The sequence below is a fragment of the Canis aureus genome, chromosome 3 (assembly GCF_053574225.1).
Source record: "Canis aureus isolate CA01 chromosome 3, VMU_Caureus_v.1.0, whole genome shotgun sequence".
Classification (NCBI taxonomy): Eukaryota; Metazoa; Chordata; class Mammalia; order Carnivora; family Canidae; genus Canis; species Canis aureus.
This window is the reverse complement of record NC_135613.1, coordinates 72,980,530-73,003,334: the sequence shown is the minus strand read 5'-3', so window position 1 is coordinate 73,003,334 and position 22,805 is coordinate 72,980,530. Positions and strand designations below refer to the sequence as shown.

Below are 22,805 nucleotides of genomic sequence, written 5' to 3'. Positions count from 1 at the left end.
TTTCTTTTAGGATTCACAAAAAAGATATGTAAATTTTCCCCCCAAATAACTATGTTTTTATGGCTTTTTGCATTCTTCAGCAGGACTTAAGAGACCAGGTGAGGCCTTCTCGCCCAGAGGCAGGGCAAAGCTATATGGCCGAGGGGTTATAAGCAGAATCTTGAAGTCACGGAGACAGGGAGCTCAGAACCCAGTGTGTTACTTATTCTCTGGAAACCCTGGGGCATATCTCTTAACCTCTCTGAGTCAGTTTTCTCGTCTGTAGGGTGGGGATAAATGTCACTACCTCAGAGGCTTATTAGAAGGACTCATGCCTGGCCCCTCACACAAAGCACAAGATGGTAGTGATGACAGGGATGACCTTTCAGATTCTGCTAAGCTCTGGATCACATCAGAAAGGCTCCAATCAGCCCAAGCTCCAGGTAAACTGTAGACCCACGGAGCCCATGGTTACAGGGAAACCAGCAAGTCGTCTTCCCATAATGGGATGGACCTTGCCCAAGCCAGGGGCAATAAGAGGGAGGCTTACTTGGAAAATACTTGCGCCACTTCTCCACCAGGAAGTCGTCCACTGTCTGAGTCACAGAGGAGGAGAGCCTGGGGCCCAACCTGGGGTCCCAGGCCCACTGGGTGGATGTAGGCCTACCCAGCGGTGAGGCTGAGACCCGGGCCAGGGAGGGGCAGGTGGGCGTGGGGGCACTCCTGGGGTCCCGGGCCAGGGTGTGCACCGGTGTAGCAGTGAAGAGCGGTGGTGGCAGCTGCGGGTTGAGACTGCCCAGCATGCTGAGGACACCATTCAGTTGGCTGCTGATCTGATGCAGGGAATTGCTCAAATAGTGGAACTCGTTGGGGAAGGTGGCACTGGTGGTCAGGTTGACTGAAAGGAAAGGACTAGGCTTCAGGGCCCCAGGCACCCTACTGGTTGCCCCTCCCTGGTCTGCAGGACCACAGCCCCTCAGCTGACGGAAGTCACAGGGATGGCAGGGCTTCTGAATTCCAGATAGCGCAGACCAGAAGCTGGCCCAGGGAAAAAGCCTCTCCAGAGAGCAGCAAGGAAGGAGGAGGAGACGTCCTCTGCAGACCAGAGCGGCAGAGGGAGAACATGTCCCAGAAGGCACTGGAAGGTCTGTGCACATTCATGTGGTCCCTGTGTGCTGGGTCACTCCTTCCGAGCATTACTGAGTACCTGCTCCAGATGCTGGCTCCCAGAGGCGTACCCATGCAGGGCTGAAGAAGGGGGGCTGCCCCTCCCCACACTCCTCCCTCTCGGTGGGTACTGTGGCCCACCCCCTGCAGCCACTGACACTCACTGTGAGGCAGGGAGCAGGCCTCAGAGCTGGTGCTACTCATGTCTTCCATGTCGCTGAGGTCAAAAGTCACCACCTTCTTGGTGGGGGCTCCTCTCAGAATGTCCTCTTCTGAAGCCTGAGGGGTACAAGCAGCAGTCAGTACTGGTGCCTGCCCAGTGCGTTCTCCCCGCAGTCCTTGCAATGGGTGGGCACTCTCTGGGACCCAAAGTTCAGGAAGAGGGACACCATACTGGCTGCCTTACGGCATGGGGGAAGGGAGGCAGGGCTAGGGGGCACCATAGGCCCAAAACACAGGCAGCAGGGCCCCAGAACCAGGGCCCCTTCCCCGCTGCAGGGTCTCTCCACCTGGGCTTTCCTCCAACCACACCCACACCTCCGGCATCAGGGGACAAGGCCCCAGGGAAGCCTAGGTCTGTCCATTCCAAACCCCCCAGGCACAGCTCTCCTCAGGGGCCAGGCAGGGGCTGGGCAGGGGCCAGCGCCTCTCAAGAACCCACAGCAAGAGGCTCCAGGTCTGCTCAACCACTCCGCACAGATATGCAAACCCACAGATGTAGTCAGAAACTTCAAGGCCAAAGCCACTGCCACATCACCAGCCCAGGAGCCCCAGAGGCCCAGCTCCCCACTCCATGGGACCAAAGAACCCAACTGCATCCCAGGAATAGAAGCGGGGGGCCGGAGCCACCACGTCGCACCTCTTCCTGAAGAGAGGACTCCAGCTGAATGAGCTTCTCCTCCTTCTTCCTCAGCAGGTCGTGGCCTTTCTGCATGGCTGACCTCATCTCGTCCAGATGCCTGGTCTCCTGCAGCCAGAGAGATGGGAGGGGGGGTGCTAAGCACAGATCCTGGAGCCCCAGCGCTGCATGTCATTAGCCAGGTGAGTCTGTGCAAATGACCTCTCAGTCTAGACTGTCATCTGCAGAAAAGAAATACTAGTCTTCTAGGGTCGTAAGGATTGGAGGAGGTAGAGAGATGCTCCGCCCGGGCCCGTACCTAACACTCTCCAAGGGTTGCTCTCAGTGCAGGGTTATCATGTCAGTGCTCCCGCTCCCTGCACTCTCAGCATTCAGCAAAGCAGGGAGGGCCTGAGGGTGGCAGGCCGATGCCTCTGGGAAGCCTCCCCTGTGCCAGCTCTGAGCGCCAACAGAATTCTAAGGGAGCAGGCTCCACCAAGACCCTCAGAAGGCAGCACTAGGTCTCTGCCTTTTCACTGGAAATCAGGTGATCAGAAAAGCATGTCAGCCTGGCGCCCAGTGTGCTCAGAGGATTCACTTATGAACCAAGTCTTCAGTGTGATGGAAAGGACATGCAAAACACTGGATGGGAAATTTTTAAATCCTCCCTTGTACTTCTCTCCTAGAAAGCCAGAGTAACACCCCTGCCTTGTACATCATCCGTGGTTATCATGAGGATCAAATGATCAAGCGCTGAAGAAAGCGCTCTGCACCTGTGCCTGACTCGTAAGGCACTTTCATCCTCACGGACACAGATAACCCGCGTCACCTGCCCAGCATCCCCCAGGTCCCCCCACCGTGAGGGAGGCAGGCTCTCCTCCAGGCTCCTGACCTCCTCCAGGTCCTTGCGCACATCTTCCAGGGCCTTGGCGCTTGGGGGATCCTGGGTGGCCTCCTGAGCACTGGCCAGCTCCTGGCGCCAGTGCTCCTGGGCGGCCTTCAGGGCCGTCTGCCGCCTCTGCATGGAGTGTGTCTGCTGCACCAGGAACTCCTTGGCACTACGGAGCGCTATGCCCTCAGCAGAGAGGTAGTGTCGGACACTGTGGGTGGCCAGGGCAGGAGGGGTGGGAAGGGAAAAGACACTCTGAGAACCTCCTGCTGTGGGTCCCCTGAGCGCTGCCCTGACCGAGGCCCATCCTGAGCACACACAACGATGCTGGGCTGAATATTGCTGGTGTTCACACTCTACTGCGCGGCACCCTGCACAGTCCTCCCACCCTGCCTCTAAAGGGCTTCCAGACAGAGGGCCACACACTCCCACCAGCCTGATCCTCAACCAGAGGGTAGCAGATCCCAGCATGCTGGATCAGTGGTCATAACGGGCACCTTCTTGGCTTGCCAAAGAAATTCTCTGTGTCCCTCAGGTCCTCGTCCCCAAACCAAGCCCCACTGGCGATCACAGTCAACTCATTTCACTTCACCCTGAAGGGAACTCACCCCTCCATGGAACCCTGGATCCAAACTAAGGTATCAGAACTCACCTGTCCAAGGACAAGTTGGTCTCCTCCTTGCTCTGGGAGAGAATAGAGGATACCTCTTTGGTCTGGTTCTAAGGACATACAGTAGAAAAGACCCACTGAATATCAGATACACTGCAGGTTCAAAGGACCCCCCAAAGCTCCTACCAGGGGCCTAAACAGTAATGGCTCTGGGGGCTGCTGGGCGCTATTCACTCACCAGTATTTTTTGACTGACGGAGATGGAGGACTGGGAATATTAAGGACAGGAAGCTAAGGTCAAGGTCATAGATAAAGCAGAGCTGGGACCCCTCCTAGAGCCCTGCCCCAGACCCACCAAACTGTCCCTTCCAAGGCACAGAAAACTCACTATCCCAAAGGATTTCCTCAGGTCCTCAATGTGAAGATCCAGCTCACACTGTGCAGAAGCGTTACTCTCCTTAGCTGCCAGCTCTTTCAGTATGTCCTGCTTCCTCTGGGCTTCAGCCTCCAGGTCGCTGTGATTGGAAATGGGAGTGGGGGATGGGGTGGGGGAGGCAGGGTCATATGATGCAGCAGGGCAGGCAGCAGTCATGACTGCTGGGTGGGGGGGCCTTCAAGTCCTGGTCTTAGGGAGACAGCAGGCCCACCTCCATCCCTTCACATCCATCAAAGCCGCTGGGGCAGGGCTGAGGCATGACCAGTAGAACCAGGGACCCCTAGGTGTTCACAGCCTCTTACCCCTTACTCCCTACAAAATGCAGCAAGGCCCCTCTGCCTAGTTCCACCTCTGCCCACCCGAGTGTGTCAGACAGCAGGCAGGAGGCAGCAGGAGAGTCCAAGTGCTCACATACCTGACTTGCTTCTGCAGCCTCTGACTCTGGGTCTGCAGCGCATCTACCTGGGACTCCAGCTCCAATTTGTGGGCCCGAAGTTCATCAAGAAGTTTCCGGAGCTGTTGGTTAGACTCCAACAGGTGGGTGTGCTCCTTCTTTGCCTCATCCAAGTGCTGATGGTTGGCCGTGGCCTCCTGGTGGGAGAGAAGCACCCGGAGACATGTGGGACAAAGGCGGGAAGTAGGACAGGGAAGCCTGAACAGCCGAGGAAAGAGGGTGGACCTCAACGACACTGCAGTCCCTGCGCCGAGGTCAGGAAGCATGCAGGCTCTGCCTACCCTCCACAGCCCCACCCCCTGGGGATCTCAGCTGGGCTCCAGCCAGAGGGCCCTGCTACCCGTGGGATACCGCCAATGTAGTTGGGAACCCTAGTGCTCGCGGCAGATCAGGTGAGCCAAAGGCGGGATGCTATGGGGAGAGGGGCAGGGAGGGTGACAGGAATGAGGAAAGATAGCACAGGGGAGGCCGGCACACCTGGCTCTTCAGCGCAACCTGCCTCTGCACATCAAGGAGCTGCTGCTGCTCCCTTCGGGCAGTCTCCTCCTGTGGGCAGGTGGGGGATAGAAGTGGGGCCCTTGGCCATCTCCAGGCGCCCCGGGTCTAAAGGGCAGGAGGACCTGTGCTCCCCTAGGGAGCTGCGACTCCAAGGTCAACGGCACCTGGAGATCCCACCCTCCACGTCCACTCTCACCTGGAGATCCAGCTGAGCCAATTTGGCCTTGACATCTTTGGTTCTGGTTTCAAGTTCCACCTCCAAATCTTGGAGTTTCCTTTCCTGCACAGAAATAGGCAGCGCGAGAGATATAAGTGTGGAAAGAGTGCAAGGCGTCAGCTAAGGGCATGGTGGGGCGGGGGTCCTGACCCACCCTACCCACCCTACCCTTCCATACCACACACCCCCATGCAAGGCTCAGGCCTTCTTCCACTTGCCCTTGCAGGCTCCCTGGAAAGTATCACACCTTGTGTCTTCCCCTCAGGGCAAAGAGAGGCAAAGGTGCTAACCCCAGGGCCCTGGGCAGGGCGGGGGGACTGCGCTCCTCTAATCTGGGGGATGCTCCCTGGCCCAGAAAACAAAGGAGCACATGTGTCCTGGCTGGGGGATGGCCAGCGAGCGACACCCCACACCTGCAGCTATCAAGGCTCCAATCTGCTGCTGCCACGGCTGCCGGCCCCCAACACCTGTCCATTCCTCCTCCCTGGGCCCCCCGATCGCCCGGAGCCCTGACCTGCTCCCGGTGCCGACGCCGCAAGTCCTCAAGCTGCCTGTCCTGTGTCTGCCTCACAGCCTCCAATTCTCGCTTGTGTGACTTTCGCAGGCGCTCCAGCTCCCTGGTCAGGTGGCCCAGGAGTTCTGTCCGCTGCTTCCTCTCCTGCCCAGAAGGGGAGGCCGCTGGTGGGAAACTGCAGAGGCCTTCAGGCCTGTGGCTCCGGGTCAGTAAGGCAGGGGACCCCAGCGGCTCCGTAGGGCCAGCCCTTCGAGAAGAGGAGCTTTCTAGGCCCTAGAAAACTTGCGCCCCTCTCTGCCACTGACACAGGCACTGGTCGGATGCCATGAGAAACCCCCTGTGGGATCGGCCCCTCCTGCTGTCTACTGGGTCCAGCTTCCTTCCTCCAGGGAAGAGCACTCATTAAAAAATTATCACTGCTCTTCAGCGAGGTCAGATTCGGTTTGGGAAGGGAACTACATTTTATCATGGGTCAGCTATTTCTGCATGGGAAAGACCATATGGAGAGGTTGGGTTACGGGGTCCAGTTACAGAAACAGCAGCCTCGAAATCCCAGGCAGAGGCCCAGCTGTAAGCCAACCTCAGGCCCCACCGCCACCCCTGTTCACCTGCAGTGGGAGCCAGCCACACCGGTGTGGGTAGACCTTCACCTATGGGTGAAGGGGGAACATGGGCAGATCAGCTCTAAGTAGTGTGTGGCTCTTGCCAGGCTATTTCTTGGTGTCCTAGAATTCTGATTAACCCCAATGGCATGGTGTTGGGTGGTTAAAGCTAAAGGCCTTGGAAGGAGACCGTCAGGGCTTGAATCTCAGCTCCTCGACTTACTAGCCTGGTGCATTTGGGAAAGGGGCTCACACTGCTAGGTCTGTTTCCTTTTCAAGCTGGAGGTCACTCTAGCCCTCACCTTCTCGGGGTGCTGAGGGCACTAAACAAGTTCGTGAACATCAGGGCTGAGAAGAACGTGGGCACAGGGTACAAGCTCAGTATCTGTAAGCCGCCGCCGCTCGGGGAGGGAAGGAGCCTGCCTGCTATGGGGGAGACACTCCTCCGCTGCAGCAGTAAGCAGGTGATTGGGACAGCATCACTGCCAGGCGCCAGTCAGCTGCCAGGGACTGCGGGATGGGTGCGTTTGTGCACCGGGGAAGGGGCAAGTCACCTCAGCTTCGTACTGCTCTCTGGCTTCAGCCACCACCTGCTGGTGCTCCTCCTTCATCTTGTCCAGCTTCCTCTCGTGTTCCCTCTCCACCTCCTGGCGCTTCTCCCGCAGGAGGCCACTGAGCTGCAGGGTAGGCGGCAGGGATGTGACACACCGGCCTAAGGGGGGACCAGCCCCTGAAGGCAGAGTACACACCCGCCCTGGTGCCCCCCACCCGCACACATCACATGAGCATGACAAGTGACAGACGCACACCACACCCCACTCATGCACAGGGGTGCCAGGATGGAGAAGCGCCTGGCCCCAAGGGAATGGAGGCATAAAAATGCAACGAGAAGTTCTAGCCCCAGCTGAGCCATGCAAAGCAAAGCAGGGACCCCTGGGCTAGGATGGAGTGCCCAGGACAGGGATACAGGAAGCTGCAAGAGTCCACCAGCATTTACCTCTTGCTCATACTGGAGGACCTGGTGAACCTTCTGCTGAGCCCTCTGCTCTGCCCGACTGAGACTCTCCTGCAGCTGGGTCTCCTCTTTCTGCTGAGCTTCCTCTATCTTCTTCTGGAGGCTAGAGACAACCTGAGGAGGCCCCAGCACAGGGGATGTGACTCGGCGCTGCAGAGCCACCTTGGAGGCTCACCTCCCAGGGGCCCAGTGCCCACCCTCATGGGGCTGCAGGGGGAGGAAGGCTCCTGCCCCAGGGGCAGGCATGGGGTCAAGCTCTTTTGCCTGGTAGCAGTGAAGGGGCCTTGAGGCTCAGACTCAAACACCAGGATGGCGGGCCCCGCCTTACAGGCCAGGGCCGGCTGCCTCTCACCTCTCTGTGCTTGGCCTCCAGCGAGGAAGAGAGCCGGTCCAGCTCGGCTCTGTGCTCCCTCTCCAGGGCTGCCACCGCCTGAGGAACAACAAGGAGCCTGTGAGGGATGCAGGGCAGGGAAAGCTGGCCGGGCATGGGCCCCTAGGGAAGGAAGACCATGTAGACTCTCTCCCAACTAAAGGGCCAAGGGAAACCACAGGCACATCTTTGTCCCCCCAGAATAACTCAGTCCCTAAAGTCTGCAACTAGCAAATGAACAAGTTGAGGCCAGAGTGGAGGGGCATTTCATAAGTCTCAGGTCACCGCACCCATCCCCCTGCCCCTAGGCTAGGCCATGGGTACCAGGTCACACTCATGCCCATGACTAGGGCCCAAGGCTGTGAGGGCTGGAGGTCCAGTGCCATCTGTTTGAGCCCCTGGGTGCCCTCCCCAACCTTGTGGAATCTCTCCTTCTCTAAGCACTGAAGCTCACCATTACCCAGAGAAAAATCTCCATGTGGCCTGTTCCTTACTTCCGCCTCTTATCTAGAGACAGACCGTCAGGAAACAGGATTGGAGGCACAGGGTTTAAAGGCAAAGGAGAAAACTTCCCTCTAAGGGTGCAATCTCTCTATAGCAGGAGAGAGATGAGAGGTCATTGTAGCTACCCCTCAGGGCCCAGGATGGGGACAGGGCACCTTTTTTTGCAGGACATCCGGTCTGGTCTAAGTTCTTTCAGTGGCAAAAGCTTCCCAAATCCACAGGCCATTTCCCCTCCAACCTCTTCCCTGCCACTGACAGCTCCCAGCCACTGCTGGCCCTGGTCAGTGCCCTGGACACCTGCCACACCCTCCACTGTGCCATGCAGACAGGCTAGCACCTGCCCTGGACAGCAAGGCCCACGCAGAGCAGTGGGCCCAGACGGTCGGCCCACCCACTGTCTACCATCTCCTGTGCCAGCCATGTAGACACCTCCTCTGTGCCTGGTCCCCCACCCCACACAGCCTGGCACCCAGCCCCTCCACACTTAGCCCAGGGGCATGTCAGACGGGAGGCCCCACACTGCTGGCTCACTTCTTTCCTCTCCCCCTGCAGCTGCTCCCTGAGCTGCCGCAAAGCTGCCTCCTTCTCCGCGTTCAAGGCAGCCTGCTCTCTCTTCTCCGAGGCCTCCATCTCTTCCTTGAGCTGCTCCAGCATCTGTCTGCTCCTCTGTTCCAAGCTGGCCCTCTCGGCCTTCTGGAGAGACTCCAATTCTTCTCTCAGCTTCTGCAAGGAAGCCTCCTGCTCGGCCCTGATGGACAGACGGACAGAATGGGACAGACCCGTGCACTCCAGTGGCATCGCCACGGGGCGGCTGGCTCACAGTGCGTGCTCACCTGAGTCGGCCCTCATCTGCCTCCGCACTGGACTGCACCTGGGCCCGGAGCTGGGACAGCCTCTGGCTCTCCTCCTCCCTCATCTGACTCTCCTCTTCCTCGGTGGCTTTCTGCAGCTGCTCCTTCAGGGAACTGGGACGGAAAAGAAAGGGAACTTTGTCAGAGAAACCACTCTTGTCTCTGACTCTGGGCCTCCAAAAACCTGTAGCTCGCCTGCGGAGCTTCCTAAATCTGGGTCCTTCCGCCTCCCTACAATACCTTCCAGGGTAAAGAGCGGACCATGAACACTATCTGCTCTCTGCCGCAGCAAGAGGACGGCAGGCTGCTTGATCCCAGAACAACTTTTCTGCCAGAGGCTCCCCTCAGCCTATAGCTGCACCTCGGCATGGCATTCACTCAAGGACAGATCCAGTCTGACTCCAACCTGGCTCTGGTGCTGTGTCCTCTCATTCCCCACCTAACCAACCATTCCAGCCACATCAGAGGAGCCACCGCCTCTCAGTCCCACCACACACCTCCTTGTGCCTCGGCCCTCGTTTGTGCTGGAGCCTCTCCCTAGAATTCCGTTTTTGACTTGACAAAACGATATTCACCACTCAACACCCAGCTCCTTCCTCTCAGAGAAGTCTTCCCAAGACCTGCAGGGTTCACTGATCAACATGTTCCCTTTGCCCTTCCTTATCCCGTGCCACTCTGTACCATACATCACAATTCATCTTTCACGTGTCTCCCTTCCTTACAAGTCTGGGAGCTCCTCCAGAGAAAGAATCATGTCTTAAAGCCTGTTATATCCGAGGTGTTGAACACAGTAGCTGACATGAACTAAGTGCTCCATAAATATTTGGGAAATCTCAACATCACCCAGCCCCAAACTATGAGCAAGAGCTGACAATCCATGAAGGACATCTTATTTACAGGCAAACGACAGTAACCATTTCATCTGAGGCAGACACCCCCCTGCCCATGCAGCCCCTACATGACTGGGGGCCATGTGCTGTGCAGTCAGGGAATTCAAGCCTGAGAAAAACATGATCCAGAAGACAATGTCTTTGAAAAGCTGCCTAGTGAATTCCAAAGCCGAAAAAGAATTAGGGTCATTTTCTTGTTTCAAGTCACCTACACCACTGCTCTCCTCCATTATAATAGAAAATTTGAGTTAAATAAAAATCCTCCCTCCTGGATTCCCCAGAAATCCTTTCTCCTTGTCCAACGGCTCCATGTTCCACACGGCACCACAGGATGTCAGAGCTAGAAGGGTCCTGAGAGGTTAAGTCCTTCATTCTTACCACAGTCTCTTTTTCATCTCACAAATAATTCAATCTCTTCTTCTTTAAAGAAACTAAGGGTGGCCCTGCCTGCCTTCCCGTTCAAGAAGTACCTGCTATGAGTTCAACTGTGGCTTCCAGAAATTTCTACCAAGTGGAAGTTTCACAGTAGAGATGGCCATAGCCGTCATGTACACACAATCTCATCCACACAGACCAGCCTAGCCTTAAGTGTCTTACTTATCAAGGGCCACCCAGTCAGCTATGCAAAGAGCAGGAACCCAGATGGAAACCTCTGTGTCCCGGGAAACAGCACCTCACATTAGATTGTGTGGTTCCTACCAATCTCGCTGGGTCCCAAAAGGGCCCTGACTCCCAAGAAAACAACACAGTGGTTAGGAAAATGGGCTCCAGGAACCAAGTGCCTAAGCTAATCAGACTCTGCTGCTTATGAACTTCGACACCTCGGACAGGTCACTTAGCCATTCTGAGCCTCAGTCTCTTCATCTGTATTATAGACCCTATAAGATGGGGTTGGTAGCAACACCGCATAGGAGCCACTCTCAGGACTAAACCAATTAACAAATATAAAGCACAGGGACTTTAATCTCTCAAAAACTTCGCTACCTCCACTATTATGCCTCCCAACTCCCAAAAACACAAACCAGGGAGCCCATTTCCCCCGCACAGACCACCAAGGAGGAGTCTCAGTGAGGCCACAGGGCCCTGGGGTAAGGGTAGGGTGCCCCCTGCTCCCCATGTCACTGCAAGGCCCGACCGCTTGCCTAAGGGGAAGGGTAGGACCTGAGAGCCTTCTCTTTCTGCTGGTGAAGCTGGAGGATCTCCTCTTCCTCCTCCTGCCACAGCTTCTCCCGCAACTGCTGCATCTTCTCTTGCTTCGATTCCAGAAGCCGCCTCCAGTCTTGCTCCAGTTCTTGGGCCATGGCCTCTTCCATGGCCTTCAGCGAAGCCTGCTCTGGGGGAGCTGCAGGCTCTGTAGATTGTCTACCGAGGGTGGGGGACAGCGTTTCATTAGACTTAATATCTCATCTTTTATGTAGATACAGAAAAACACACACGAATCCTAAAGGAGGGCCCACGGTCAGGAATCACATATGCAAATCAGGCCACCCAAGGGCCAGTAGGAGGGTTACCCCTTCAAAGATACAGGGAGCATTGGTTCCTAGGGCAAGCCCCACTGTGGTTAAAGCCCCAAGAGCCGCAGGAGCAGGGTACCCCATATTAGGCTCGGTGGACCTGGGTAGGCTGTAGAGCAATGTAAAAACCTGAAGATGTGGCTCACGAGCTGGCAATAACAGGGAGATTAAAGCTCTGTCCTTAAAGGATTCCTCCCCAGGATGGTTCATGGCCCTGTTCCCGTCTCCCCACTAGGGCTCTGCCTGCTACTTGAGGCTCACACCAGCAGCTCAGGGCATCCCCAGAGGCTCTGCCTCCCGAACTGAACACAGGCCAAGGTTTAGGAGCCAGCAGGAGAAGCAGCATGTGTGTCTCCTACCCTGACACCCAAAATGGTCCATGGAGGTCCAGAACAGTAAGGTCAAGGGAGTAGTCACCTGCCTGGCTCCCTTGGCCAAAGACAGTACCAAGAGCGCAACAATGTACCGCTCCATCTCTCCCTGATGATGCCATGTTTGCATCTGCTTAGAGTTAACTCAATGTTAACAGATAAAAGAAATTCATTGCTAACTTAGATCCATAAGGTGGGTGGTGAGATAAGGAATAATGATACTGTTACAAATATGTCTATAGGGATCCCTGCGTGGCCCAGTGGTTTAGTGCCGCCTTCAGCCCAGGGCGTGATCCTGGAGTCCCAGGATCGAGTCCCACATCAGGTTCCCTGCATGGAGCCTGCTTCCTCCTCTGCCTGTGTCTCTGCCTCTCTCTCTTTCTGTCTCTCATGACTAAATAAAATCTTAAAAAAAAAATATGTCTATAAAGTCATGAAGGATGTTATGTTCCTTGTATTCTCATTCTTCTTTTTTTTTTTTTAATTAATTATTCATTCCTGAGAGATATAGGCAGAGGGAGAAGCAGGCTCCTCGCAGGGAGCCCAATGTGGGACTCTATCCCAGGACCCCAACCTGAGCTGAAAGCAGACGCTCAACTGCTGAGCTACCCAGGTATCCCTGTATTCTCATTCTTGAAGGAAAGGCCCAGAGAAAAACCCAAGAACATTTGGAGGCGTGAGAACATAAGCGGGATGAAGTACTTGGCCTCCCGGGGCAACTCTCCTAAGGCCAGCGCATGTTTGCATTCCCAGGTCAGGTCCTTTGATCTTACATTAGAAATGAGAGATGGCCACACAACCACCACCCTTCCCCGACGATGCCTGGGTGCAGGAGGCCAGGCACACTGGCCCCGTCAGCCTCTGCAGCATGTGGATACAGTCCCCATCAAGGAGCACTGGGGCAAGAGTCAAAGAAGGGAGCCAGTGCTCCTGCTGGGGACGCAGGACCCCCTTTCCTTCACCGCAGCAGATGGAAGGCAGGAGGCAGGATCAGATTAGAAGAAAAGAAGGGCTTTGGAATTCCATTTTGGCCCCTTGAGACCAGCGAGAGAAGGAAGACACAAAAGGCTCCTGATGTCTCTGAAATACCATTAAGATTTCTCCCTTCCCTCTTTCCTAAAATCATTAACCCCAACCGGACACAGCCATGAGCTAGGCCTTCAGTTCTCTTCTGCTCTCAGCCCATTTTCTGCCCTCCTCCCAGGCCAGCTCTGCCTCAGGTCCCCTGGCACAGCCCCAACTGATGCAGATGTAAGAGATGAGGCCGCCACCTCCTCTGAGAGTCCCGCTCCCCGAAAGAGCCTCCCCTCGTAGCTCTCCGCCTCATCAACCCTCCAACTCATTTCCAGCCTTGGCTGAAAACATCTTTTTTTCCCTGAGATGGTACCTTTTAATGTCTCTCTCCCCTGTGGGCTGCGTAGCTATGTGGAGCCCGGGGGACAGATGCTGCAGAAAGACGGGGCCTTGGGCAGCATGGCAGCATGTGCCCAGGCGACACGCACCGGTGAGCGTGCCCATACACCTGGCACACAGGCAGGAGGGGCTGGTTTCTAGCAGGCCTCCTCTTCTCCGTGTCCCTGTTTTAGAGCTCCAGCATCCCAAACGCCCTGATTAGGTCCCAGGCTGTCAATGATGCCCCAGCTGATTGAGGAGACAACGGGGAGGATGAGGCCTCCAGAGGAAGAAGCAGGTCTGATTTCGAGGCCACTCCTCAGGTGTCAGCATCAGAGAGACCCAGTTTCCAACAGTCGGCGGCCAAGAGGACGCTCTATAGAGGCATCACCATTTCAGGCTGGCCATCAAGGAGTTTCAAGGAAGCGAAGGAGCAGGGAGGGCAGACAGTGCAGAGGGAGGCGGTGGCATTCAGGACATTCTCAACTGGCTGCACCACCACTAGGATTGCAATCAAAGAGATCCTGTCCACTCTCACATTTGGCCTGGTGGTTTTAATTTTTTTTTAAAGATTTATGTATTTATTCATGAGAGACACAGAGAAAAAGAGACAGAGACACAGGCAAAGGGAGAGGCAGGCTCCATGCAGGGAGCCCTATGCAGGACTCCATCCCAGATCCCAGGATCATACCCCAAGCTGAAGGCAGATGCTCAACCCCTGAGCCACCCAGGCATCCCTAATTATTTTTTTTTTAGATTTTACGTATTTATTCATGAGAGACACACAGAGAGAGAGAGAGAGAGACAGAGACAGAGACAGAGAGTCAGAGACACAGGCAGAGGGAGAAGCAGGCTCCATGCAGGGAGCCCGATGTGGGAATTGATCCTGGGACTCCAGGATCATGCCCTGGGCCAAAGGCAGGTGCTAAACCGCTGAGCCACCCAGGGATCCCCTGTTTTGACATCTTTAAAAGTTTGCTGGTGGAGGAGAGACTGCCAGTCCCAGGACTGGCCAGCCCTTACTGACCACAGAGAATGTGTCTTTTGTATGCAAACCAGCCAGTCTTCCAGGGAGGCCACACCAGAACCATGTCCTTCTAAAACTCACACAGAATCACATAGGGCCGGGTACCAGGCAACTGGAGGGCCACCCCCACAGCCCAAAGCCCACCGAAATTATTCCAACTATCCAATCCCACACTCACTCAAGGCACTTACCCTGCCTCATCCATTCCTTCCCACGGAAACCCCAATAAAGGCTCTGTGCCATGCTCTCCCTTCTTGACTCTTCTGTCTCCTGACACACCCTGGTCCTTCCCCAAGTGGCCTGCCATGGCTGGGCATGCCCTCTTCTCTATGGAAATGTAGGTAATAAATTCTTCCTGAATGGCACTGGCCTGTGTTGTCACTCAGTCACCTCCATAAATTAAAATCCCACGGATACAAATAAGACACACAGAGCTACTCCTCCTGACACACAGAAACATAGCTGTGAAGATGAGTAACAGGAAGTTAGGGGGCCCAAAAAGACTCAGGAAAGGAACAGAAGATATTCCCCTAAGTGCGCTTGTAAAGTGAGAGCGTATGGTTGAAGAACGTGTCTCTGAGACCCAGCAGGGGCAGCCTCACTGGTTTGGGAGAAGAAACACAAAGTAAGGGGGCTCACCAGCCAAGAGAGATGGGGAGGAGCCTCACGGCCCCACTTCTATCCCTGAGGTGCCAGGACAAAGCCCTCTCACCTCTGCCCAGAGGCTCCAGTCTCTGAAACCAGAGGCCTCCCATCCTCATAGAAAGTACCCTGACCCAGTGTCCACAGTCACCAAGGAGACTTGGGAAGGCCATGTCATTCCTCAGCATCAGAGCTGCCTCAACATGGGGCTGCGCCGTCCCCACTTCACTCTGCAGGGCGACGATGAGCACCAGAGTCAGGAGCCCAAGCACCCTGCCAGCTCTGGGGGGCGCCGCCTGTAAGTAACCAGGGTGCGAACCTGTCTCTACAGGTTCCCTCGAATCCCATGGACTTGTAATCCTTCTGTGGCACTAGGTTCACAGGCAGGAAAAACTGCTTCACCCTGGCTCCTGTCTCTCCACGCAGAGAAAAGGAACAGGGGTTCCAGGCTGAGCAGGAAGTCTAGGGCTCCAGTGACCAGAGTCTCGTGCTGGTTATGCAACCGACCAGCGATGTGACCTTGGGCAAACCCCTTCACTGTGAGCCTCAGTCTCATCGTCTGTAAAAGGGGGAGAGGGAAGGGAACAGTGGGAGGAGGAAAGCTCAGTGATCTCTAAGTGTTAATAGTGCTGCTATAACAACGCACATGAGCTCTGGACCCAGGCCCAAGATAGAGACACCAGAGACTATATAATTCCATTTATGTCACGTTGGAGAACTAGAAAATGAATCTATGAGACAGAAGAGTGGTGACCTGGGGCAGGTGACTGGGAGGAGAACAGCATGAGGAAAATTCCTGAAGGGACAGAAATGTTCTATATCTGACCTGAGCGTAAATGTGCACCAATTCGTACAGTTCAGATTTATGTACTCTCGTGTAAATACCTCAAAAAAAAAAATGTTTCTAAGAAAGCAAAAAATAGTGCTTCGTAGAAGGGGAAACATGATTACCAGGTTTCTGCTAGCCCGGGAGGTACCCTGTCACCTCCACCCTTATACCTCAGGGCCTGACCAGGAGCTCCAGGGACCTAGCCAGCCCCACCCTCAATCTGTGACCACACCACTTGGGACCCACTTGGGGATCTCAAAGCAGCACACCGAATGAAGGGCACGCTTGGTCTCCCCCCACTCCAACCCCTGGGCAGGGGCCAGAGCATCCCCCGGCCCCCCAAGAGTGGTGGGCCCTAAAGCAATGCACACACCACGGAGGACAGGGACCCACATATAATTGGCCCTTACAGCTCTGGAGAGACTGGTGGGGCAGGGCTGGCTGCCACCTGCTCCTCAAGCTCCTGGGCCTCTTCCTGCCCAGGGCCCAGCTCCGTGGCCCCAGAGCGCTGTTCCTTGCCCCTCTCCTGGGCAGCAGGTGGGCTTGGAGTCTCCTCCCTTGAGAGCAGGAAGGAAGCAACTGTGTGAAGGCCGGTAAGCAGGCAAGAGGCTCCAGGTGCACCCATCAGAGAATGGTGATGAGGGCAATGGAATCAGCCCCAACCAAACATCCCTATCTCAGGCCTCACTCTCTCCGCCTGCCTCTTCCCTAGCTGTTCACACTGAAAACCCCCACACCCACACACCCCCACACACACATGTCCATGTGGGCCAAACGAGGGTTATGGCACCCAAGGAGAAGCTCTGCACGCAACAGGTCATCAGCAGAAGCTGTTGACTGAACGTCGCTGCTGCTTGGCTGCCCCCAGTGACTCATTCCAACTGGATGTGCTCTCAAACCAGCTCTGACACCAGCACCTTCCTCTTACCAGGGAAGCACAAGAACTAGCAGATGCAAGCCTGGCTCTGGGCCAGGCTGGGGCACAGAGGTCCCCTCGGCTGGCCTAGGGAAGCCTAGGACTCTGCACTTCCCTCCCGCAGGGGCCCGGCACACCACGGGGCTCTACCTGGGTCTGCTACAGGACTGGAAGTGGGATGACTACTGGGGTGGGGGGAGCACTGGCAGGTGGGGACTGGGACAAATGCCCCTGACAGCACAGCCCAGGGGGGAAGACAGTCTCTGTGCCAGCCCCTGGGCAGGAAGACAGCTGGGTCACATGATATGCTTCCTTGTTTAATAGTTTCTAGGCTCCCCAAATCAGATGGTGCACCCCAAATTTAGCTGTAGATGAAGGACTAGAAAGAAGGTTTCCTCATCACCCGGCTCACGTAAGGCACTAAGTGGAAACCTGTGAACCCAGCCCAGCTCCTCCACCTCTCCAGGCACCCCCAATAGTCACTCTCAGTCCCTGCACACACAACTAGATGCCAGCTCCCCCTTACCTCTGAAGGGAACTGAGCAGGACCGGGCTGCCTGCAGAGTCCTCCCCAGGCTCCTCTGCCCGCTTCTGCTCCTGCTCAGGCTGTCCCTCAGAGGCTTGAGGAGGCCCTTCTTCGGTGGCCTGGCTGTGAAGGGGACTCTGGAGCCACCTCCCAGGCAAAAGTGGAGGAGACAACCTGGTCGGACCAGCCAGAGCAGCAGGGTAAGACCCGCCATTTAGAGAGCAGGGAGAGAACAGAGAGAACTAGTATGTGGACCCAGGTCCCTTCCTCTTCCCAGGCAGGGCTGTAGACCCAGCCCTATACCCACGGGGAGCCAAGGAGGGCAAAGCAGCCAGCAAAGCGGGAAGGGGAAATCCCCACTGAGCACTCCCTTTGCCTGGATCAGACTCAGCCCTCCTGGGCCCCTGTGCTGCACCTGTTTGGCCCAGGGGTGAAAGCTGGGCCCTCTCACGAGTGTGTCCACACCCAGTGCTCACCATCTCTGAGGTCAGGCAGGGATGGAAGAACTGAGCAGAAAACAGGGAGAAAAACAGAAGCCAGACTCGAATGGTCAAACTACAGAAAATGCATGAAGCTGTAGTTTTCAGCTGGTAGGAACAGATAGCTCTTCAGGGTCTGAAAAGCAGAACAACTGCCCCATTTCCTCTTCCCAGGGTGGTAGGAAGTACCTCTCATTGTAGTTTGGGCCTCAGAAGCTGGAAGGCCCTATCTCTCCCTCCCAGTCTCTCTGCTCTCCCTCCATGTGTACACACACACACACACACACACAGCTGCAGCCATTTCTGATGTAGCAGAGCATCAGCTCCAAGCTGCAGTACTGAGCTTCTGGCAGATTCCTCCAGCCCTGGCCCACAGTGGTGTACAAAGTCCCACCAAACATACCCGCATTCCTGTCTTGGTGCAGAATCAGAGGGCGCACTCATGGACACGCGTGCATGCGCGAGCACACATAGACTCTGCAAGGCCATCCAGTCAGCTCACCATCTGCCTTCAGGCAGGAGCACGCTGAGCCTTGCACACCAAAGCCAGGAATTCTGCCCAAGTTCACACATCCCAAAGGTCCCTGAAGGGCGGCCTCCCATATACTGTACCTCTCTGAGGCTCTGGACTGCTTGTTCTGCAGCTCATCTTGGCTGGACTGGCTGCCATCCTTGTCTTCTCTCCCCAGCCTCTGGGCCTGTAGGCAAGCAGCAGTGCAAAGTGTATATTGGAGAGGTCTGCTTTTGGGTCCCTTAATCCTCCAACCAACTCTTGTGCCTAAGAGGAAGTACTGAGAGGTGGCTCTTGAGTAGGATGAGGACCACTTGGGACACAGAAGAGAAGGCCTATCGACTGTATAATGTATAATGGAGCTTCCGGGAGCTTTGGCTAAGCCCCCAGGCTCGCAGCTGCTCCTTGGGCTGGCCTGGCTGACCTAGGGAGGATGAGCCAGATGCCACAACCACTGCATGCAGAGCCAGAAGCCAGAGGCTAAGGGAGAATGCACACAAAGAAGAAAATCCTGCCTCCTGCCACTAGAAGCCTTCACTGGCAGTTGCAAAGAAAAAGCTGAGACATCTGTGAATGCCTCAAATCCATAGAGGCCCCAGACCTTCAGTACCAGTGATGCAAAGGGATGCTGAAATTAAGTGGGCAAAAGTTACTGAAGCAGCAGCCCAGCACACTGAAGACAAAGGTCCCTGGAGAGATGGGGACAGTGAAATGAGAGACAGCTATATTTCAGACAGAAAGGGTATCGTTTGGGCACCCGAAGGGAGGAAACAGTGCTCCACCACTCCACTCCAGCTCCCCCAAGCACCCGGGTCCCATCAGTAGTCAATGATGCCTCCTTCCCAGTGAGGGAATGATTACACCGTCTATCAGAAAAAAAAAAAAAAAATCTCATTGTGTATGTGTGTGGGGCGGGGGGAGATCAGGGATAGGAGGGTGGAAGGGCAGAGGGACAGAGAATCTCAAGCTAACTCCACACCCAGCGTGCATCCCGACATGGGGCTCCATCTCATGACTCTGAGAGTATGATCTGAGACAAAATCAAGTGTTGGACACTTAGCCAACTGAGCCACTCAGGTGTCCCCCCTAAAAATCTCATTTTAAAGCCTGGGTGTCTAGGCAAATCTAGCAAGCTGGTGAAAAAGAGGGCTAGCCTTGATAAGTTCAAGGCTTTCCTGCAGGGGCGGGGTGGCAGGGGGATAGCAGTGTGGCTGGCCTGGACTCAAGCTCTCATTCTATCACTTCCTAGCTGGGAAGTCTGTCTCCTCCACTACAAAATAGGACAGTAAACCGCAGCTCACAGGGCTCATGGTGAGGATTAAATTAGATCATGTACGTGAAGCCCAACTCCTGGCCCAGAGAAGGCAGGCCACAAATGCGAGCTCCCCTGTTCTGCTCCTCCCCTCTCCCCAGCCTAAGGCACAAAAACCCAGCTCTGCCAGCGTCCGTCCCCATCCGAGGACCCACACTCCTTCTGTCATGTTCACAGGAGCCCCGTCTGTTCTGGGACACAAGGGTTAACAGCAGAGGCAGGGAAGGAGACAACGAACTCCATCTTCCCCCGGTGGGGGGCCGGCCCGGCTGGCATACTGCAGTGTCCCCAGCCCGGTGCCCACAGCCTCCCACGCCGCTCCACTGGCAGCCAGAGCCCGAGCAGCTGGGGCCGACTCTCCCATCTGGATGGGCGAGGAAGGGCAGGGCCGACTCACAGCCAGCTCCCCCAAATTACATTAAAAATAGAAATGCTGCCTGTGAATACCTCCCGGTGCCTGCAGCAGAAGGCTCCCTGCCAGTGCTGCCACTCCTCATCGCATCAGCCTGGGCAGAGCCTGTACATAACAGCCCCCACGCCCCCCTCATCCCTCCCAGTGTTCAACTCACTACTGTCTTCCCCTACAAATCACACCAAGCTCAGCAGATACCTCCCTCTCTCACTTTCAAGGAAAAAAAAAAATCACACAAGCCAATCTATATAACAAACTAAAATGTAAAATGGATAACAAAGCGGGGTGATCATAATAAAAATTGAGGGTGGGGGTCGAGCCCTGAGTTGGAAAGGATGAGAGGCACAGTCTGTGTGTTTCCTTCTTGTTTCGTCTTCAATGTTCCTCCTAGAAACTGCACTGGCACACCTACTAGATAGAAGGGGACACCCTGGGACCGTGCCCGGACAGAGGTCCTTGGAGCAGAGTGGTAGTTGACCACCAGACTCTTCAGAATGGGGGTACAGGGAGCACACTCGAGGCCTCTGGCCCAAGGTTGCTCGAGACCCCACCTTCCGATCTTTAACTCAGCTCCAGGGTTGTATTTTAACGACCTGGCCCTCAGCTAAATACATCATGGAACCTTTGTAAAGCAGAATGGGTAGGCAACTAGTCCAAAGAGCAAGGTATGGAGCTGAAATAACTCAGAAATAAGTCACGGGTCTATTCCCTAACTATTCTCTCATTTAAAGAGCATCTTGCCAAGTGGTGTTTGTGGCACGGTCCCAATTGTTGTGAGGAGAGGAAAGAGAAATAGAAAACAGACATAGATAACTGTGCACACTGAAAATTTCCTGGAATAGGCCATGAGGAATGTTCATGGCAACTGTTTCTCAACCCCCACCTGTGCGGGAAGTGGACATTGATCTTCCACATCATTTGAAATAACTTTATGGTCACTTTTGTCGTGTATCATAAAGCTCACACTTATAATTCATTACAATCATGACCTTGACTATGGTGATGGTTTGGAACATATATACGTATAGTAAAACTCATCAAATGGTACACTTTAAATATGTCTGGTTTAAAATATGTCCACTGCATCTTGGTCAAGCTGCATAAATATTTTTTTAAAGTGAACAGAAACTAGTTTAGTTCAGTTTCAAACCCTAAGGGGCCAGAGACTCTCGGAAATGGCCAGAGCCCACAGGAAAGACAACGGGGACCATACATACACTTCCGTCTGACCCACAAAGGGCCGATTCTGGTTCTTCCAGCTCCACCTCCCCGCTCAACCCGTCCATGCCCTGAAGACAGGAGAGGGCTGAGGACTCAGGCCCACGGGGCAGGGGAGGTGTCTGTACGGCCTGCCAGCCAGAGCGCCTGGCACTGCTCTGTGCCCCAGGATATGGGCACGAGCTACAGCTTCGGGCTTCCTCTGCTAGGGCTGTCCACATTCGAGCCAGGCCCCGCTGCTCCTTTATACCAAGTGACACAATTCCTCCCACCTCTTCAAAAAACGCTGCAGGCCTCATTGGGTTTTAGGTAGGACCTAGCAATTGGTCCTCCTTTTCTTTCTTTTTTTTTTCTTAAGTAGGTTTCACACTCAACGTGGAGCCCAATGCAGGACTTGAACTCACAACCCTGAGCTCAAGACCTGAGCTGAGATCAAGTGTTGGGCACCCAACCAATTTGGCCACCCTGGTGCCCCAGAAATCTTTTTTAAAGCCCTCATTGATGCTGACATTGGCCAGATTTTGGGGGCAGAGCAATGGAAATCTACCCCACCCGCCAACTCAGTAACTTCCCCACTTACTTACTGGGAAGGGTGCCTACAACCTCCCTGCTCCGGACCCCTCCTGACCAATCCCGCTGGCTCTGTTTGCACCTTTCCATCCCTCCAGTGCTACCAACAGGGGTGATCAAGGTCCAGCCTGAATAGCTTGTTTGTTCCAGCCAACAAATTTCCATTTCACCCAAACCAAATATTCCCTTAAATGTGCAGGGACCATGTGCCAGAATCTTCTCTTAAATAAGCCCACACAGGAGGAAAAAAACCACCTTCTTGGCTTCAAGCTCCTTAAGGACAGGATCTGTGTGTGAGTCACCTTTGTACCCTTCTGGGTGCCAGACGTCCCACGTGCCCACACAGAGCTTATGCCTAATGGGGAGACAAACCCAAGAACCATAAAACAAAAGCAGCAGCAATGAGGGGAGCCAAGAAACAGAACAATCCATTCTACTTGAAGGAGGTGACATCAGAGGTGGGCCTCCAAGATCAAGAAAGAGTTCGGACAAAAGAGGAAGCAGAACAGCAGGTGGAGCAGTGAAGGAGGTGGCTGGGGTGCCCCAGGAATGGTGAGTGGTGGGCACAGCCAGGGCATGGCCTGTGGGCTGAGGGTGAGCCTGCAGAGGCTGGATGGGCCAAGTTGGGAAATGCCTTGAAATCCACAGTGCTTTGCACATAAGCAAGTGGTCAGCCCTCAGTTGCTAAATAAACCAATAAACTGATGTATGTTGCAGGGACAGGAAGGATGGCTTAATTCAGAGCAGCCAAGAGCAGAAATGATTGGAAGCCCAACACAGGCACAGTCAGGGCCATACCTTATTGAATTAGAAGGGAGGGAGCTCCCAGAAATGTACCCAGGAATGGGCAGGGCTCAGCTGGGGGTTATCCACAACCCCAAGAGACTCACCTCCCAGCAGGCTCCATCCAGGACTGGGGAAAGCACATCAACATCCAGCAGGTGCTCCGATATCCGGCTGCGGAAACCAAAGTCCTAGAGACAGTGGAAGGGCAGGTCAACGCTGCCCCTGTCCCAGCATCCACCGGGGCCTCTCCTCCACCCCGCCCCACCTTCCAGACAGCTGCCTACTACAGGCCAGGCACTGTGCGAAACATTTCCATTTCTACTAGTTATTCTCGTCTTCAAAATAACACTGGGAGTAGTCTAGAAAGATATGTGCTACATATCATACAGCAAGTATAGTTAAAATGTTCACTGTAGACTCTAGGTGGTCAGGATGTATGGATTCACTTAAAAATCCTTTTAATTTT

General features: G+C 54.9%; 1 protein-coding gene across 12 annotated transcripts in view; it reads right to left on the bottom strand.

Moving 5' to 3' along the window:
• Positions 1–22,805, bottom strand: part of CEP164 (centrosomal protein 164) — a 63,633-nt gene that overhangs the window by 2,783 nt on the left and 38,045 nt on the right. For 7 of the 12 annotated variants that reach the window (XM_077893679.1, XM_077893682.1, XM_077893687.1 and 4 more), the window contains 21 exons: positions 22,444–22,527; positions 18,143–18,228; positions 17,052–17,225; positions 16,021–16,166; positions 14,330–14,468; positions 10,996–11,196; positions 8,927–9,058; positions 8,625–8,841; positions 7,572–7,649; positions 7,202–7,333; positions 6,759–6,881; positions 5,603–5,746; positions 5,068–5,151; positions 4,851–4,919; positions 4,335–4,510; positions 3,872–3,998; positions 3,526–3,593; positions 2,877–3,084; positions 2,006–2,113; positions 1,311–1,425; positions 530–877 (listed from right to left, as the gene is read on the bottom strand). In XM_077893679.1, the coding sequence (XP_077749805.1) occupies positions 530–877; positions 1,311–1,425; positions 2,006–2,113; positions 2,877–3,084; positions 3,526–3,593; positions 3,872–3,998; positions 4,335–4,510; positions 4,851–4,919; positions 5,068–5,151; positions 5,603–5,746; positions 6,759–6,881; positions 7,202–7,333; positions 7,572–7,649; positions 8,625–8,841; positions 8,927–9,058; positions 10,996–11,196; positions 14,330–14,468; positions 16,021–16,166; positions 17,052–17,225; positions 18,143–18,228; positions 22,444–22,527 (2,959 nt within the window). Of the gene's footprint in view, positions 1–529; positions 878–1,310; positions 1,426–2,005; positions 2,114–2,876; positions 3,085–3,525; positions 3,594–3,871; positions 3,999–4,334; positions 4,511–4,850; positions 4,920–5,067; positions 5,152–5,602; positions 5,747–6,758; positions 6,882–7,201; positions 7,334–7,571; positions 7,650–8,624; positions 8,842–8,926; positions 9,059–10,995; positions 11,197–14,329; positions 14,469–16,019; positions 16,167–17,051; positions 17,226–18,142; positions 18,229–22,443; positions 22,528–22,805 lie in introns of all 12 variants that reach the window. The other 5 variants (XM_077893683.1, XM_077893688.1, XM_077893685.1 and 2 more) reach the window with 3 other exon arrangements.